Source organism: Manis pentadactyla, chromosome 16, assembly GCF_030020395.1.
Source record: "Manis pentadactyla isolate mManPen7 chromosome 16, mManPen7.hap1, whole genome shotgun sequence".
Lineage (NCBI taxonomy): Eukaryota > Metazoa > Chordata > Mammalia > Pholidota > Manidae > Manis > Manis pentadactyla.
This window is the reverse complement of record NC_080034.1, coordinates 41,211,516-41,227,782: the sequence shown is the minus strand read 5'-3', so window position 1 is coordinate 41,227,782 and position 16,267 is coordinate 41,211,516. Positions and strand designations below refer to the sequence as shown.

Here is a 16,267-nt window from a genome sequence, read left to right as displayed (position 1 = left end):
AGGGCCATCCATGTTGTTATGAGTAGCAGGAAATCCTTTTTCATGACTGAATAATATTCCATTGTATATTGTAACACATTTTCTTTATCCATTCACCCATCAGTAGACACTTAGGTTGCTTTCATGTTTGGCTATTATGAATTATTCTACAATGTGTATAGGATGCACGTATCTTTTTGAGTTAGTGTGGTTTCCTTCGGATAAATATCCAACAATAGAATTGCTGGATCATATGGTAGTTCTTCTTAAAATTTTTTTTAGATACCTCCATACTGCATTCCATAGAGGCTGCATCAATTTACAGTCCCACCAACAGTGCACAGGTGTTCCCTTTTCTCCACTTTCTTGTCAACACTTGTTTATTTCTTGTCTTTTTTATTGTAGCCATTCTAACAGGTATAAGGTGATATCTCCTGTGGTTCTGATTTGCATTTCCATGGGATTAGTGGTGTTGAGCATCGTTTCATCTTGATCATCTGTGTCTTCTTTAGAAAAATGTCTGTTCGGATCCTCTGCCCATTTTTAATCAGATCCTTTTTTTGTTTCTGTTTCTGTTTTTGCTACAAAGGTGTATGAGTTCTTTATATATTTTGGATATGAACCCCTCATGAGAGAGATGATTTGCAAATATTTTCTCCCATTCAGTGGACTGCCTTTCATTTTGTGGACGGTTTCCTTTGTTGTGAGAAAGCTTTTTATTTGATGTAATCCCTTTTGTTTGTTTCCTTTTTTTTTTTTTTTGCCTTTGCCTTTGGTCAAATTCAGAAAATCATCACCAAGGCCATTACCAAGGAGATTGCCACCTAAGTTTTCTTTAAGGAGTTTTATGGTTTTAGGTCATATAGTCAAGTCTTCAATCCATTTTGAGTTTATTTTGTATATGTTGTATTATAGTGGTCCAGTTTCATTCTTTTGCATGTAGGTGTCTAGTTTCCCCAACACCACTCCCCACTGTATATTCTTGAAATGCTCTATCTTGAACCAAACTTAAACTATTCAGGGATTTAATTCTGGACTCTAATATACTGGTATATTTAATGAATAATAAGTCAATGTAAAAATGTGCTTATTAAAATAGATGTCTAATAGGTTTTAGCATCTTGTCACTCATTATATGTCATTTTCAAAAATGTCCCTGAGGAAGATATTTCTCCTCATAAAATTAAGCATTAGCATACTAACTTCTAAAAACAAGCAAATAATCCTCTAGCTTACTTCCTGTTGTTACTCATAATTGTATAGCTCTATACATCTATATCTCTATATTTTTTTAAAAACTCAAACATTGAACTGATATTGTCCCTCAAGAATTTATTAACTTTCACGAGGAAATAATTACTAATAGTAACACTCTTGCAGTACCTGGTACTATCATTTCTTTACCCTGAAATCATTCTCCTTTGGCTTATCTACCATCTCTTTCTTTTTAAAAAAGGTAATTTGCTCTTTTTCTTCCTATGTGCAGCAGGGGAAGCATGGACTCCCCACAAAGGGTGAATCATGACTTGTCTCAGCCTACCATTGTAATCCTATGGCCCTCCCAGTGTGTGGGGAAGTGCGTCTACTGGGGACCCTGGGGAAAAGTTGACTTGTCCCTTAGAAATGCACATGAGAAGAAACAGTTCCCTTTTCTGCATTTAGACATTGTGACAGAACTCGAAGCCTAAATCTGCTGCAGGCACCCTACTACCATCTCAGGAACTCGGACACGTAGGGTGTGATAAAGATGAGATGCTAATCAGGATCATTTTGGTGATACCACTAGCCTGATGAATTCACTGACTCGGGAGATGTACTTCCCTGGAACTATCTGCTATGAGAAATAAGTAGTTAAAAGTAAGGCCAGTTAGATTGGTTTTTCTGCTCCTAGCAGCAGAAAGCATCTTCACTGAAATATTCCTGCTGTACATTTTAAATCTACACAATAATTTCATATAGCCAGACTCAAATAAAATGAGATAACTCATTTCTTTATCTCAGAGAACAAAGTGAGCATAAAGTTGTAACCAACCCGGGATAAAACAGAACTTACCCCATCTGTACATGTACTACAGATACACTATCAGCTTATTTAATTCCTACAGGATGAAACACAAATTATACACAATATAATTAAAGTATGCATGAAACAGCTTTTAATTTGCTTGAAAGTAAAATAATGATTATCTCAGTGGAGAAATTGTATTCAAATGACTATTACTTTGAAATAAGCTTCTGAATCTATTATTTGCTATTTAGATTTGATTTACATTAGAAACTAACTCTTCAGGTGTAATACAATAGCAGAACTCACCGTCTTCTTAACCAGCCTAGTTGCCTTCACTGAAACCTATCAAAATCCTTTGAGTTATTGAAGTCTATGGACTTTAGAACTACATACTGATTTACAATGATAGTTCCATAGGGTTTATGCAAGAATCAAAAAAGTTTGAGTTACTCGTCGAGATTGTTTCCCATTGTAACTCTGGGGGGGGAATATTTTCCCAGCCCAGGGCAAAGTACCTTTGAAACTGAAATCAGTCAAAGGGAGAAATAAAGTGGGAGAAACCTGATAATTGCCTACAAGCAGTTGTCCAGTTCTGCTCATCTGTGTCTCTCGTGACCCAGCTGCAAAAAGGGACCCCATTCAGTCTCTCTGATCCAGATATGCCCTTGCTCCCCCTTGTAATTACATATTGATATGGAGATGGACTACTTCTCTCCACCCCTTGGAAACACCTATTGATATGGAGATGCACTAAGGGCAGGGGAGAGATTCTGGAAATATTGCAATTTTATCCACACCCATCATATACTTTTTGTCATTTGTTTCAGTCATTATAGTTTGGTTTTGACTTTTACGTACAGTCTTATTAAAGTTTTTATTTAGATTTTTTCCTTAAGTATTTGAATATTCCTGAAGGTGAAACTATTAAATAAGATATACTCAGTTCCAACTTCAATCTTTTTCCCCTTCAGCCTATTCTCTCGTACTGTCCCTTAGGAAATCATTTTTTAAAATCTTTTAATTGTTTCTATTTACAAATATAAGTAAATAGATAGGTAGATGATAGATAAATAGATAATGAATGGGTATGGCTATATATTCCTATTCTCTTTCTCTATCTTATTAAACAAAATGTTGTATACTGTACAAACTCCCCTATACTTTACTCCACATGCATTTTGGACATAATTCCATAGCAGTGTGAGAAACACAGTCACTGGTCCAAACTCAGTAAGTGGACACGGAGACAAAGAGAACAATGGAGCAAGGATTTAATGATGGTCTTGCAAGATCAGGTGTCTGGTGGGCAGGCACACCCAGGCCATTGGTGCCAAGTAATTTATTCCCTAGTATGCAAGTGTCCCCTGGTTCCTCAATGGCTGAGTACTACAGGGTTCACATTCTTTCTCAGATGTCGCTTAAGCCAGTTATATCCACATTGGGCCTTCTCTTACATTTGTCTTAATTTCATTGGTAGGTTTAAAAAAACTCTAACAGGTATAGCCAGGCCCTTACCAGTTCCCCACCCCCACCCCCACTCTCAGCCTGAGCAGCTTCCTGGCATATTTTCCACCATGTGGCCCTTTATTAATACTTTACTGTTAAAATGTTTAAACCTCCTGGTGGGAATAAATCACATTTAGGTTTTATGCTTTTTCTAACAGCAGGTATTCTGTTTATTTTTCTGCCAGCTGCAGAGTATTTCACTGTTTGGATGTTCATCAGTGTTTTCATATATTCCCCTTTGTTTCCCAGCACTGTCTCTGATTTCTGCTAAGGTAAGATCCATAGTTTTCTCCTGTAAGAGTATGTTTGTCACATAGCCAGAGGTCCTCACAAATGCATTTTTTCCACTAAAATTGTGTTTTATTTGACTGGTCTGAGACTTTTCAATGGAGAAAGGAGCATCCCAGGCCAAGAGTCAGTTTGCCACTGATTTTTATCTGAGAAACAAAAAAATAACTGAAGTGTTGAAGCCCATAATTAGTCCAATAAAAGGGGAGTTTAAGTTCCCAAGTTTAGATACTTTGTTTTAAAAGATTAGGGAAAACCAGACAAAAGAACCTGATTATAAAAATTTTGGGGGTACATATCCTCATAGGTTACTTGCATTTCTTACGTTTGCTGTCCCCTTTCTGAATCCCACAGTGCAAAGGGACTTGTGTTTGGCTCTGAGAACACAGAGATGTCGGAGACCATATGGCAGAGGTTCATTACAGACGGGCTTTCTCCTCACTCAGGAAAACATACCTAATTACAGAATGCAGAAAACCCAGGGGATAAAAAAACAGGGAAGGAAGCGAGGAAACCTTCCAGATCCACATGAGACCAAAATTCAGGAGTATCAATACCATTATTTTATTGAGATGGAATCCACCCTTTCTTTCTTTTTTTTTCTATTTCTTTTCCTTGAAGTTGTATGAAGCAGATGATTTTCACTCCTTGTTTATTTGAGAAAAACTTTATAAGGAAATGGGGAGAGGGACAGTTCCAGTGCAAGGGAGGCCATAAGGGTTGACTACAAAAGGGACCAGGAAAGAATGAAGATACTTGCGATCATATTGAGAATTTCCAGGTCAAGGGCAGGGGCTGAGGAAGCCATCAGGGAGGTACATTTTCTGCAGGGTCACTGAACAGGAGCAAACCAGATCCTGAGAGAGCACTCTCCTTGTGAAATAAGAACCAAGAAGGAAACTTTCCACGCTGTGAAGAAGCTGGGACAGAAGGTTGTTCTTCGAGGGTCACCATCACCACTTCAGCTCAGCAGTCCTGCACAACACAGAGGAGAGTGCTGTTTCCAGGCCCGACTCTACAAGCAGCTTCCTTTTCCCTCTCTCAGGGTCCTGCCCCACATTAAAGCATTCAAATAAGACAAGAAAAAACTCCTAAGTCTCCTCGAGCCCATGCTCCTTTAGAGCACAGGTCTTTTATTGAAGGGAGAGAAAAAGCTTTAGTGTCAACGGGCTGAGCAGGAGTTAGATCCACAGTCTTTGCCATTAATTCTGTCTCCTGTGGTCACCTCTACCATCTGATCTAGGGAAACTGATTATATTTCTGAAAGGGGATTAAAGAGCATTACCTGTCGGCTGAAGTCCAGAGTGCCCTGGGAAAGAGAAGGGAAGAGATATAATTAAAAGATATAATTAAAAGATATAGAGGCAAGTGGGTCCACAACACAACGTCCCCAGACCCAGACCACCCTCACTGATTTCTCCAAGAGCACAACACATATCACATGAAGCCAGGGCAGGGGCACAACAAAAACAGAGCATGTGGCCCAAGAATTTCATTAGCTTTAGTAGCTCTTCCTTCATTTGCTCCAGGACCTCAATCCAAGATATCCAGGTATGTTAACCTTTGTTTATCTTTACAGGCCATAACCTCTTATGCTTCAGTATAGTAACCATGTATTGTTGGTGCTGGGTTTTTAGAAAATGAGGTCAATTGTGCAAAGAAAACCTTCATACCGGACCACTGATGTACAAAGAAATGACATATTTCTTTGAGCAAAGCCATATTTCTTCCCCTAGAAAACTGTGTGGGGTCTCAGCTACCAACAGGCTCCTCACCTTTCTGATTCCTGAGGTGGATGAACAGCCCTGCCCCAAGGAAGAGCAGACCCAGAACAAAGCCCCCAATTCCACTCAGCATCTTGCTCTTTGCAGACTCAGACTGTGCCCCTGAGGGGAGAAGCTAGTGTTAGTGATTTTTACCCCAAATCCAGCTTCTCTAATTGAGATCCTGAGATCAGAGCTTTGAGGATGGAGGGAGAAGACTGACTGGAAGATCTAGAAAAACCAGCCATTTCTTGAAAAGAGAATTAAAAATCACACCGAGTAACTATAAGGTTCAGGCACTGAACCCTTAATATATCCCCGCCCTGACGTAAGGCCACTGCTTCAGCATCTGATGGGCGAGGAGCCTGGGACTCCATGAGGTCAAGCAGCTTGTCTAGGACGATGGAGCTAATAAAAGGCAGTGGAGACTGGACTCCCTCATGTCAGGAAGGTCCCTACATTGTAGAGGATGCGCCCCTTCTCAGATCATAAGGCACAATGCAGAGCAATGGTGCAGAAGCACAAGCCCGGCCCAAGGCTAGGAATGGGGCCCAGAGCAAAGGGGCCCTTGCCTGTGATCTTATAGAAAAACTCAGAACTATGACAACCTCTTTTCTCTTCCCCAGAGGTATAGGTCTTTATCAAATTATCACAGGGCTTTCCCCAGTGACCTGTAATTCTGAGAGGAGATCATGGAATAAATAAAAGTACGGTGTGGGGAAAGGAGAAACCTGACACTCAGGGAAAAACAAAGACCCCCATTTGGCAGGTGGGGAATTTATGAAATCAGACAGCTTCTCACTCCACTCCACTGTGATAGGGCTCGGCCGGCTTGGGTGCTCCACTCGGCAGGTGTAGACCTCTCCACTCCGAGGAACTGTTTCCAGCATCACCAGTGTCTGGAAGGTCCAGTCTCCATTAAGCATGAGGCCTGTGGAGACCACCCCAGTCTCCTCTTCCTGCCCATTCCGGAGCCACCTGACTTCAATGTTGCCTGGATAGAAACCATTCACAGAGCAGACCAGGAGGTTGTGGTGCAGCAGGGGCTGGGTCTTGGCAGGATACACAGTCACCACGGGCTCAACTAGAAGAGAAAAGGGAGAGGAAATAAGCGCGGAAGACAGAGGAGGGCTCCCGGGGTGCCGCCTTTCCGCCGCCAGTCTCCGGTCCCCACTGCAGTCTCGGGCAGGCCTCGCTCAAACCTGTCCATGTGGCCCAGCAGGAGTCAGTGTCATGAGCCTGGAATTTAATCCTTACAGCGTGGGCCCATTAGATTTGAGACATGCTGAGGTAAATGATGGGACTTTTCTCAGAGGGGAACGGTTATTCATTGTTGAATTGAAGTGTTTACAAATCTTTGCCAGACACAGGGTGTATTAATTAAAAGCTTAATTCCTGTAGCCAGTCTGCCTGGGTCCAGATCCACGTTCTGCCTCTTACTGATTGATCCTGAGAGAATTTTTACATTCCTTTGTGTCTCAGCTTTCTCAGCTATTAAAAGGGATAATAATGCTAACTTATTCTTAGGGACACTTGAAGGGATGCTAAAGTATATAAATCAGTAATCGGATTTTAGCCTTCAATATATGTTAGCTGCTTATTATCCTTGTTTGGAAAGAAAATATGACTCAAAGCAGTGTCGCTAAACTGGGGAACAGCTTGGGGTGGATGAGGAGGTACAGTATGATCTTGGGAAGGCTACACTCACACCTGAGAATGCCACAGAGTGGTTCCACCCTGGGAAGCAGGAATAGACAAGGGTGATTTTCTATGAATTGAATCTCAAGAAAAGCCTGAGTCCTGAAGGAGAGAGTAAGGAGCAAGGAAAGTCGGTCATTTTTTTTGAATTCCTAAAATTAAACTCAGCTGATCAATCTCTATCCTTCCAAAGCAAGCATATCTATGACAGGAATTGTTATCATTTATAATTTTGTCTCTTTTTAAGTTGAACAGCCTCCTCACTTTCTCCCAAACTTTTGCATTCCTCATCTCCTATTCCTAAACCTTCACTCCCACCACAGACCCTGTACATCCCCTCCCCACATCTCTGACCATCAGGCCCTGTCAGTATCTCCTCCATTTTCAGTCCCCTCTCCTTCCCCCACCTCACACACAGCCACCACCAAGGATGCCTGCCACCCTCCCTCCTGCACCCCTGCCTCACCTGCTCTCCTTCAAGTCCTCTCAGAGCCAGGCCCGTCACCCACCACTCCCACATTCTCTTTGTCTCCTGACCTCACATTCCACCCCTCACACTCTCCCCACAATGACACAGACAAAATCACACACCCTCCCCAGAATGACGCATGGTCAATACCACCCAAAGTAATCCGTGGATTCAAAGCAGTCCTTATCAAAAAACCAGTGGCAATTTTCACAGAACTGGAGCAAATAATCCTAAAATTTTTGTGGCACCAAAAAGACCCTGAATAGCCAAAGCAATCTTGAGAAGGAAGAAGAAAGCTGGGAGTATCACATTCTCTGATTTCAACTCTACCATACAGCCACACTAACCAAAACAGGATGGCGCTGGCACAGAAGTAGACACACAGACTAGAGAGCCCAGGAAGAAACCCACACTTACATGGTCAATTAATGTATGATAAAAGAAGCAAGAATATACAATGGGGAAAAGCAAAGGAAGCTATCAAGAAAACTAAAAAGCAACCTGTTGAATGGGATAAAATATTTGCACATGACATATCTGACAAGCGGCTAAAATAAAAAAACAAAGAACTCATACAACTCAACAACAAAAAAAACAAATACTCTATTTAAAAATGGACAGAGGACGTGAGTAGATATTTTTTCAAAGAAGACACGAGGATGGCCAATAGACACATGAAAAGTCATTCAACATCACTAATCATCGGGGAAATACAAATCAAAACCAAAATGAAATGTCACTTCACACTAGTCAGAGTAGCTATGATCAAAAAGATAGTAAATAACAAGAGTTGGCAAGGATGCAGAGAAAAGGAAACCCTCCTACACTGTTGATGGGGATGTAAATTGGTACAGCCACTATGGAAGGTTTTTCAAAATGCCAAACAGAAATACCACACAGCCCAGTAATTTCACTTCCAGGAATTTAGATAAAGAAATTCCCTAATTCAAAAAGATGTATACACCCTTATGTTTACTGTGGTATTATTTACAACAGCCAGGATATGGAAGCAACCTTCATGTCTATTGCTTGATGAATACCATATATACAATGGAATATTATTCATCCGTAAAAAGGGATGAAATCTTGCCATTGTGACAACATGGGTGGACATGGAATTTTACGCTAACCAGACAGAAAGACAAATACGATATCATTTCACTTATATGTGGAATCTAAAGAAAAAAACAAAAATAGACTCATAAGCAGAAGAAACAGATTGGCAGTTGCCATAGGGAAGAAGGGTGGGGGATGGGCAAAACGGGAAGGGTATAAAGTTATAATTATAAAATAAATTAGGGGGATGAAACAGCATAGGGAATAAAGTCAATAATATAATATCTTTGTATGATGACATGGTAACTACACTTATCGTGGTGAGCATTTCATAATATATATAATTGTTGAGTCACTATGCTGTACACTGGGACCAATATAATATTGTATGTTAAGTACATGTCAAAAAAAATCACACTCTCTCCTCAGAAACACGCTCTCACAATGACCTCCTCACCTACAGTCACTCACAATCCTACACACCCAGGACGGTCCCCTCTCCGTCACACGCACACGCGGCACACGGGCGCTCACCTCGCCGCTGCACCGTGAAGCTCTCCACGACCCGGTAGTTGTGTCTGCAGTACGTGTCCACTGCGGCCCGCGCCCGCTCCATGAGGTCCTCCTGCCCGTTCCAGTACTCGGCGTCCCGCCGCCCCAGCTCGGTCACCGCCCGGTACTGCCCCACGTCGCTGTCGAAGCGCACGTACTCCTCGCCGTTATAGATGTATCTGTCCAGGAATCGCACCCGCTCCGTCCCGTTGGAGAAATGACACTCGGACGTCGAGTACTCCAAGAAATGTGCTGCGGGGACAGGGGCGATCCGGTCACCCTGCGGGCTCCTGGGAAGAGACTGACGGCCACGCCACCAGTGCCGGGCGCCAGGCAAAGTGGGGTAAGGGGACCCCATCACAGGCTCCACCCGACCCCGAGCTCCCTCCACCCCGAGGGCATCTTCCATCCGGGGGCGGAGGGAGGCCGCCGGGGCGACGAGACCCCTCTGGTCCGGAGACTTTCCGGTCCCCTGGGCCTCCAGGCTCGGCGGCAGAGCTCCAGGCCTGAGACGGGCGGAATCTGCACCCCGAACGCCTCCTTCTGGAACCTCCCCACAACCCCCCAAAGACACTCCCCTCCCTCCTCTCCTCCCCCAGCTCTTGTCAGATCCCCACACGCGTCCCACCTCCTCATCCTGTAAACGCTTGCTTAGGGCTGACCTTGTGCCGGGCCCCTGCTGCCCTTGGGATCCACGAAGGGAAGGCAGACATGTCCCCTCCGCTGGAGGGGACTAAAATTAGTGAAGATGATGGACGAGAGCCAACCAGTAAGAATTTATGTGGGAGTGAGGAACTTTAAAAGAAAAGTGTGAGTCCCAGAACAGAGAGTAACAGGATGATCCTCATGGCATAAGGGCACCAGAAAAGTGGTTTCTACGAGTGATATTTAAGATGTGACATGAAAGATTAAGTGGATGTGAGCTAGAGTGGTCTGAGGGGAAAAGGTGGCACATTTCAAGTAAAAATACAACGTGCAAAAGCTTGAAGAAATTGATGAACTTCCTCAAAAAACCAAAGAAAACAATTCACAGAAGTCTGACTCTGAGAGGAAGGAGGGGAAAAAATTAGATGGAGAATCACATGGTGCTTAGAAGCCTGTGTATGATGCTAGGATTTTGAATTTGTACTAAATGTAGTAGGAAACTACTGAAAAGTTTTAAGGAGATTAAAACCATTATCCTAATATAGTTCCACAATCTGTTATCAGAATTTCCAAATCCAGAAAACTCAGAAAAACCAGATCTTTTTAAAAATTTTGATGCCAAACCCATTTGGCAAATCTGATCTGATGAGGTAAAGGATCAGACAGGTCAGAGCTGTTGCTGATCAATCAGACACATGTGCTTCTGTATACATACATACATAGGTAATATATATGTATATATATTCATACATGTGGTATATTTTATACAATATACACATATATCATTCTAATGTTTTTAGTCTTTATGTTTGTTGAACTGAGAAATTTCAAAAAGAGGTAAAAAAATATAATTGTGGTTAAAAATGAGTGAAATAAATGGGATCATCTGACACTACCAATAGAATTTAAAAGTACTATATAAGTTTGAAACTTGTATTGAAAATATCTGTGGCAGTCACAATTTATGACTTATAAAATCAAGTTGTTGAAAGTTAGCAGAAGTGGTGAGGACCACCAACTCATGAAATATTGGAAAGCATTGCATAAGGCAAAAAAATAAAAAATGAAGATCTTGAGCTTACATTGATTGAGTGGATTCAACAAGAAAGTGTTGAATTTATGCAATGGTCTAGCCTATTATGTTTTTTGTAATTAAATAAGGTAAAATCCACAAAGAACTGAACTGGAAGGTGTGAATAAACTGTGAGTCTTGAATATTTAGAAACAGTGCAGTGCAAACGAGTGTTTTCAACCTCAGCACTGTTGACATTTTGGATGAGATAATTCTTCATTGTGGGAAAGACTATTCTGTACATTGTAAGATGTCTCCCAGCATCCCTGGGCCTTAACACACTTGTGAGAAGAAGCTGCCAGTTGTGACACCAAATATAGCTCCAGACATTGCCAAATGTCCCCTGGTGGAGGGGGGGGGGGTCACAAAACTGTCCCTGGGTGGGCACCACCAGTATACCTACCTGAAAAATCTGTGGCAAAAAAGCAGCTGAGAATATATTAAAAATTCTGCCTTTATATCTAATAAAAACACTGGTTCTGAAAAAATTAATTTTGCTGGAAAAATAGCTCTGCATTGGCAACAGTTTCCTAAACAACATTCACAGCCTAATTAGAAAGCATCAAAAGCTATTGTGAATTCTAACCACAAGATGACTGCTCTAGGGTGTGCTACAGCTGCAGGCTGACCCAAAACAAAATGGGCAGGGACTAGAATAAGCCAAAATCCAAGTGGTTTGAAAGATCTAAGGACATTAATTGTGCATTATATTAAAGAAAAGAAAACATGGATAACAAGGTACATATTTTCTAACTAGTTCAATAACCACTTTGTATCAGCGGCTTAAGTTCCTTGCAGCTGATCTGGACTGTGAGTAACTCTAAATTAGTGTTATTGCCACTATAAAATTGCTCCACATATTGCAGTCTGAACTTCTTGTAAAAAGAAAAGGTTTTTGGCTTTTAATTCACCCTGGTATGACATATGTGTTGAAATCTTTTGACCAAGGAATTTTTGGCACCCTGAAGAGCAAACAATTTTTAAATTCTATTCTTGCTGCAGTTTACAGAGACCTATGAATGCATGGCTTTGTGAAACTAAACAGTTGCTAGCGCTTATTATAAAACTAATAATTAGTAAATCAAATGTTTAGCATAGACTTTGGGCTATGTTCATGTTTGCAAATGAATGAGCAGATGAAGATCTGACATCATTACTATCGCGTCATTAGTAAGAAGAAAATTGCATCAAACTTCAATATATGCAAAAGCTTATCAGATAAAACTCTAAATAAGTCAGAGGATAGAGACATCAAAGAAATACTGAACACTGACAACTGAACAATTGACATCGTTGGGCATACACATTCCCTGAGTGATGGAAACATGGCAGTGGTGAAATTAGGGGCACATGAGAGAGCTCCCCAACCCATTCTGTCAGCCACTCTCACCTTCTTTCTGTACCTTAAACTCAGCAAGCATCCTCCCACACTTCACCCTTCCCTGGTTGTCTTTCCGTAGAAACTTGTCCCTTAGTCTTCACTTGACTAGCTTCTCCTGATGAGAAGAATGTCTCAACTCAGTGTCATTTCCCAGGGAGAGCTCCCTGGTCACCTGGAGTGAAGTCAGGTGAATCCAAATCTCACCTCTCCCAACCTTGATGTATATTTTTACAGAGCACTTACTGCTTTCTGAGATTTCTTTGTTAAATGTTTATTGGGCTTTCTCCTCTGTTATTAGGTAAATTCCTAATGACTTTGATTGCAGGGCACTTTGCTACCTTATTCAAATAGAATTCCCTGGACCTAGAACAGAGCCCAGTATATAATAGTTGCTCAGAAAAAAATAGTTTTGGTCTAAGTGAATAAACCCAGGGTTCTAAGAATTGATCGGTGTGAAGATCCTGGAAAGCAAAAAGGGGTGTAAGCTCAAACGCTATTTTATTCTGACAATGCATTCTATCCCTTTCACTTTCTGTGACAAGTTCAGACAAACTTCCCTTCTCTTACAAGTTAGGCAAAACATTAACAGGTAAGGGAAAGGTGATTTTAAGAGAGAGGGAAAATATCATTTTTATCACATTAGATGGACCTGCTATAGTGCAGAGGGTCTGTGCAAACTTTGGGGATTCTCAGTAATGGTGATGATACAGCTGTGGAAAGAAAGGGAGGAACTGGAAGTAGAGGTAACCAAACATGGCTGATTAAGGAAGACAGAGGCCATGATGAATGAGCCTATGAAATGTGGGGCTAAAATTTCAGAAGGCTCGTGGTTTCCCTTGGCTTACTTACTGGCTTTCAGCCCTATGGGATATAAACAACCTCCATACTCTCTGCTCAGGGAACATACAGTGTGAACCATATGGTATTTCACTATTTTTGACTTACAAAAACACGATTTCATAAGCTTGCTCAGTACTAGTTAACTCTCTTTTTGTGAGAAAGAGGAGATGTGTAGAAACTGACAAATATACAATCTAACAAAATAGATTCACAATGACACTTAACTATGCTAGGTTTTCAGAAGATGCTTTAAGTTCTTTAAGGCATCAAAGAACATCCCTTTGAGGCTCCTTATCTACAGGATCATTCCAGTATAAAGGATGTCTGCTTCAGCTCCAAGGTGCTTTCCACAGGAAAATAAAGAGAAAACTAACCCCAACTTCTGTCAGAGACCCTCCAGTGATATGGAAATATAGGCCTTATAACCAATGGGGTTCATGCAGAAGGAAAGGAGAGAGTCGGGGAGACTTCTTGATACATCCCCACATATTAGGGAGAGGCCCCAACATCACAGATCCTGTTGAGGCCATCATGTAGGATCTTCTAGGAGAGATCTTTCCAATTCCTTTTGATTTCCCGTGAAATTTTCAGAGAAATTTCATTTTTCTGATAAAACTCAACATAACAAAGGAAACCACTAGATAGGAATGATTTTAGCATCATTATTTATAAAATCTTCTCAAGACCCTGAGGGAATGGAATGCAAGGCTGGAGAGGTTTTACTGCAGGAGAGTTGAGAAAAAAAGGCCTATAAATGTGGTGAAATCTTAGGCAGCTCTCCTAGAGAGGACCAGCAGGCGGGCTCCTTTTGTTTGGGATAGAACTGTGGATTCCCACGGTAAATATGGGTGGTCACTGAAGACAATGTCAGTTTTCTAAGGAACAGTGCCTGGACACGGACACAAAGCTAATTCCTGTTGCTACCCCCACATGATAAATGCTCACAACCCAAGGTGTGTACTTACGTCTGGTGTCCTTGGCCCATGCCAGGGGAGGGCTTGGCACCATCAATATCACAGCTAGAGCTGCCATCCAGGAGCCTCTGGGGAACCACAGACGCACCATGCTGGAGAACAGGAGAGGACAGGGGCAGGGAGCAGGCAAGTCTCACTCAGTGGGAACTAGGACCCTCCTCCACCCACAGCCTAATAACACCAACCAAGGAACTCATTACTTTGTTTCTGGATTGGGTAATCTCAGTGTTGAGAGCCAATCAGCATCCAACGTGAGAAGCATCATCAGTTGCTGGTCAGAGATTCAATATGAAAGGGCTTTTGTGAAATTTAGAATTTCCTGCATTTAAAATGATTGCTTTAATTTAGTACTTTAAAGATTTGATCCAGTTTTATGTGAAATATTTTATTGTGCTCCTATTGTGAGCCAGCTCTGTGATGATCAGTGGTGTGCACACAAGTTTGAGTCTCTTAGGAGCATTCTCTCTCTCCTTGGAAGACAAGAGTTGCTACAAATGTGTGTGAGTGTTTAGGAGTTGAGGGGGTGGAGGGAAGGTGATCTCAAGGCAAGAGACTTAATCTGGTTCTTTGTGCCCCCTAATTTAGTGTTGTGGGTTTGGGGAAATTAACCTCCCACAGTGGAAATGAAGTTACTGCCATCGTTTAGGTATTTCAATACAGGAAATGCTGTGATTTTCTGGACAGATCAAGGAGCAACATCCCTTGGTAACTGATGAGTTGACAGAATTTTAGCTGTCGATTGGAAGGTATAGTCTGTACCTCCTTATAGGTAAGGGTGGCTGATCAGCTAAAGGGAATTGAAAGCTAGTCAATAACTTAACCTCAGTGAAAAGATTTTTCAGGTTTGTCTCCCAAGTTTAGTGGCACCTCCAGAATAAACAGAAAAGGGGCTTACAGGACATGATATGTACAGAATGGAGAGTCTTTAAGGTACCTTTGTATAGCACTCAGCTTAACAATGTGATAAGGCCAGCTGTCCAAATCAAAGTATGCAGAGGGCTGAAAGACTGAGTAATGACTCAGAGTCAGCCTTTGGCACAACTCTCCTTTAGAATAATAAATATTTTATGTGAAAAAGTTTCCAATCCCTCACTCTTGATCCGTCATTTTATTAGGGAAATGTCCCTTTATTATTCACTTTCTCTTGCTTTATTCCCACAGAAAGATATAAGAAAACTTTGCTAATGAAACATAGAGAATTCAGGAAATAAAACACTATGGAAAACTATGAGTTACATCCCTTGATGTAACTGACATAATTTTAAACACATAATTCTACTTTTGTAAAGTTATTACCCATTACATTAATATAAATGTAATATCTCAGATTTAGAATATACTTTAAAGGACAACCATCTACATAATTTCTGCCTTGATTCACCCTCCAGCACAATCTGATGAGCAGCTCTACTTCATGTGCCTTATTAATTCTAGTGACAGGGTACTCACCATGCTGTAGTAAGTATTAGGTGCCTCTCTTTGCCTGCTTATTCCGGCTAGAATTTATCTTACAGTAAGAATGACTAAAATTTATTGGACAATTTTTAGTTTGTACCCAGAATTATACAAGGGCTTTTTAAAAATTGTATTTTTATTTGCTTCTCACATTATCTCAATGATTTCAGTACTCCTTTCATTCCTGCAAATGGAGAGAATAAAATGAGAGATGGAATTTAAACAACTTTTGCAAAATACAGGCTTGTAAATGAGTGCTCCAGATTGAGCAAAGGGTTATGCGCATCCAAATCCTACAACCTCAGCGATTGCATCAGACCACCTCACATTCAATTTCTGAAGACAATAGTGCCCTTATATTGAAACTATTTTATCCCTTTAATTTATAGATATGCATAGAGAGGTACGACAACTCCTTTTAATGAATGACAGAATTTTATATAAATCCAGGCAACTACTGTGTAACAATTCTAGTTCCTCCAAAAGATTCCCTTCATTAGCATTGTTAATCTCTGTTGGAAATGATAAAATTTACTTTTATCTTATATAATGATACCCACAACTGCCATATAATCTCATTC

General features: G+C 41.1%; 1 protein-coding gene across 1 annotated transcript; it reads right to left on the bottom strand.

The window, feature by feature from the left end:
* Positions 1–4,321: 4,321 nt before the first annotated feature.
* Positions 4,322–14,404, bottom strand: LOC118907176 (DLA class II histocompatibility antigen, DR-1 beta chain-like). The gene is made up of 6 exons (XM_036875479.2): positions 14,223–14,404; positions 9,302–9,571; positions 6,347–6,628; positions 5,557–5,667; positions 5,067–5,090; positions 4,322–4,756 (listed from the first exon to the last, which is right to left on the bottom strand). The coding sequence occupies exons 1-6, from the start codon at positions 14,320–14,322 to the stop codon at positions 4,743–4,745; spliced, it is 801 nt and encodes a 266-aa protein (XP_036731374.2). The 5' UTR covers positions 14,323–14,404; the 3' UTR covers positions 4,322–4,742.
* Between the last annotated feature and the right edge of the window lie 1,863 nt (positions 14,405–16,267).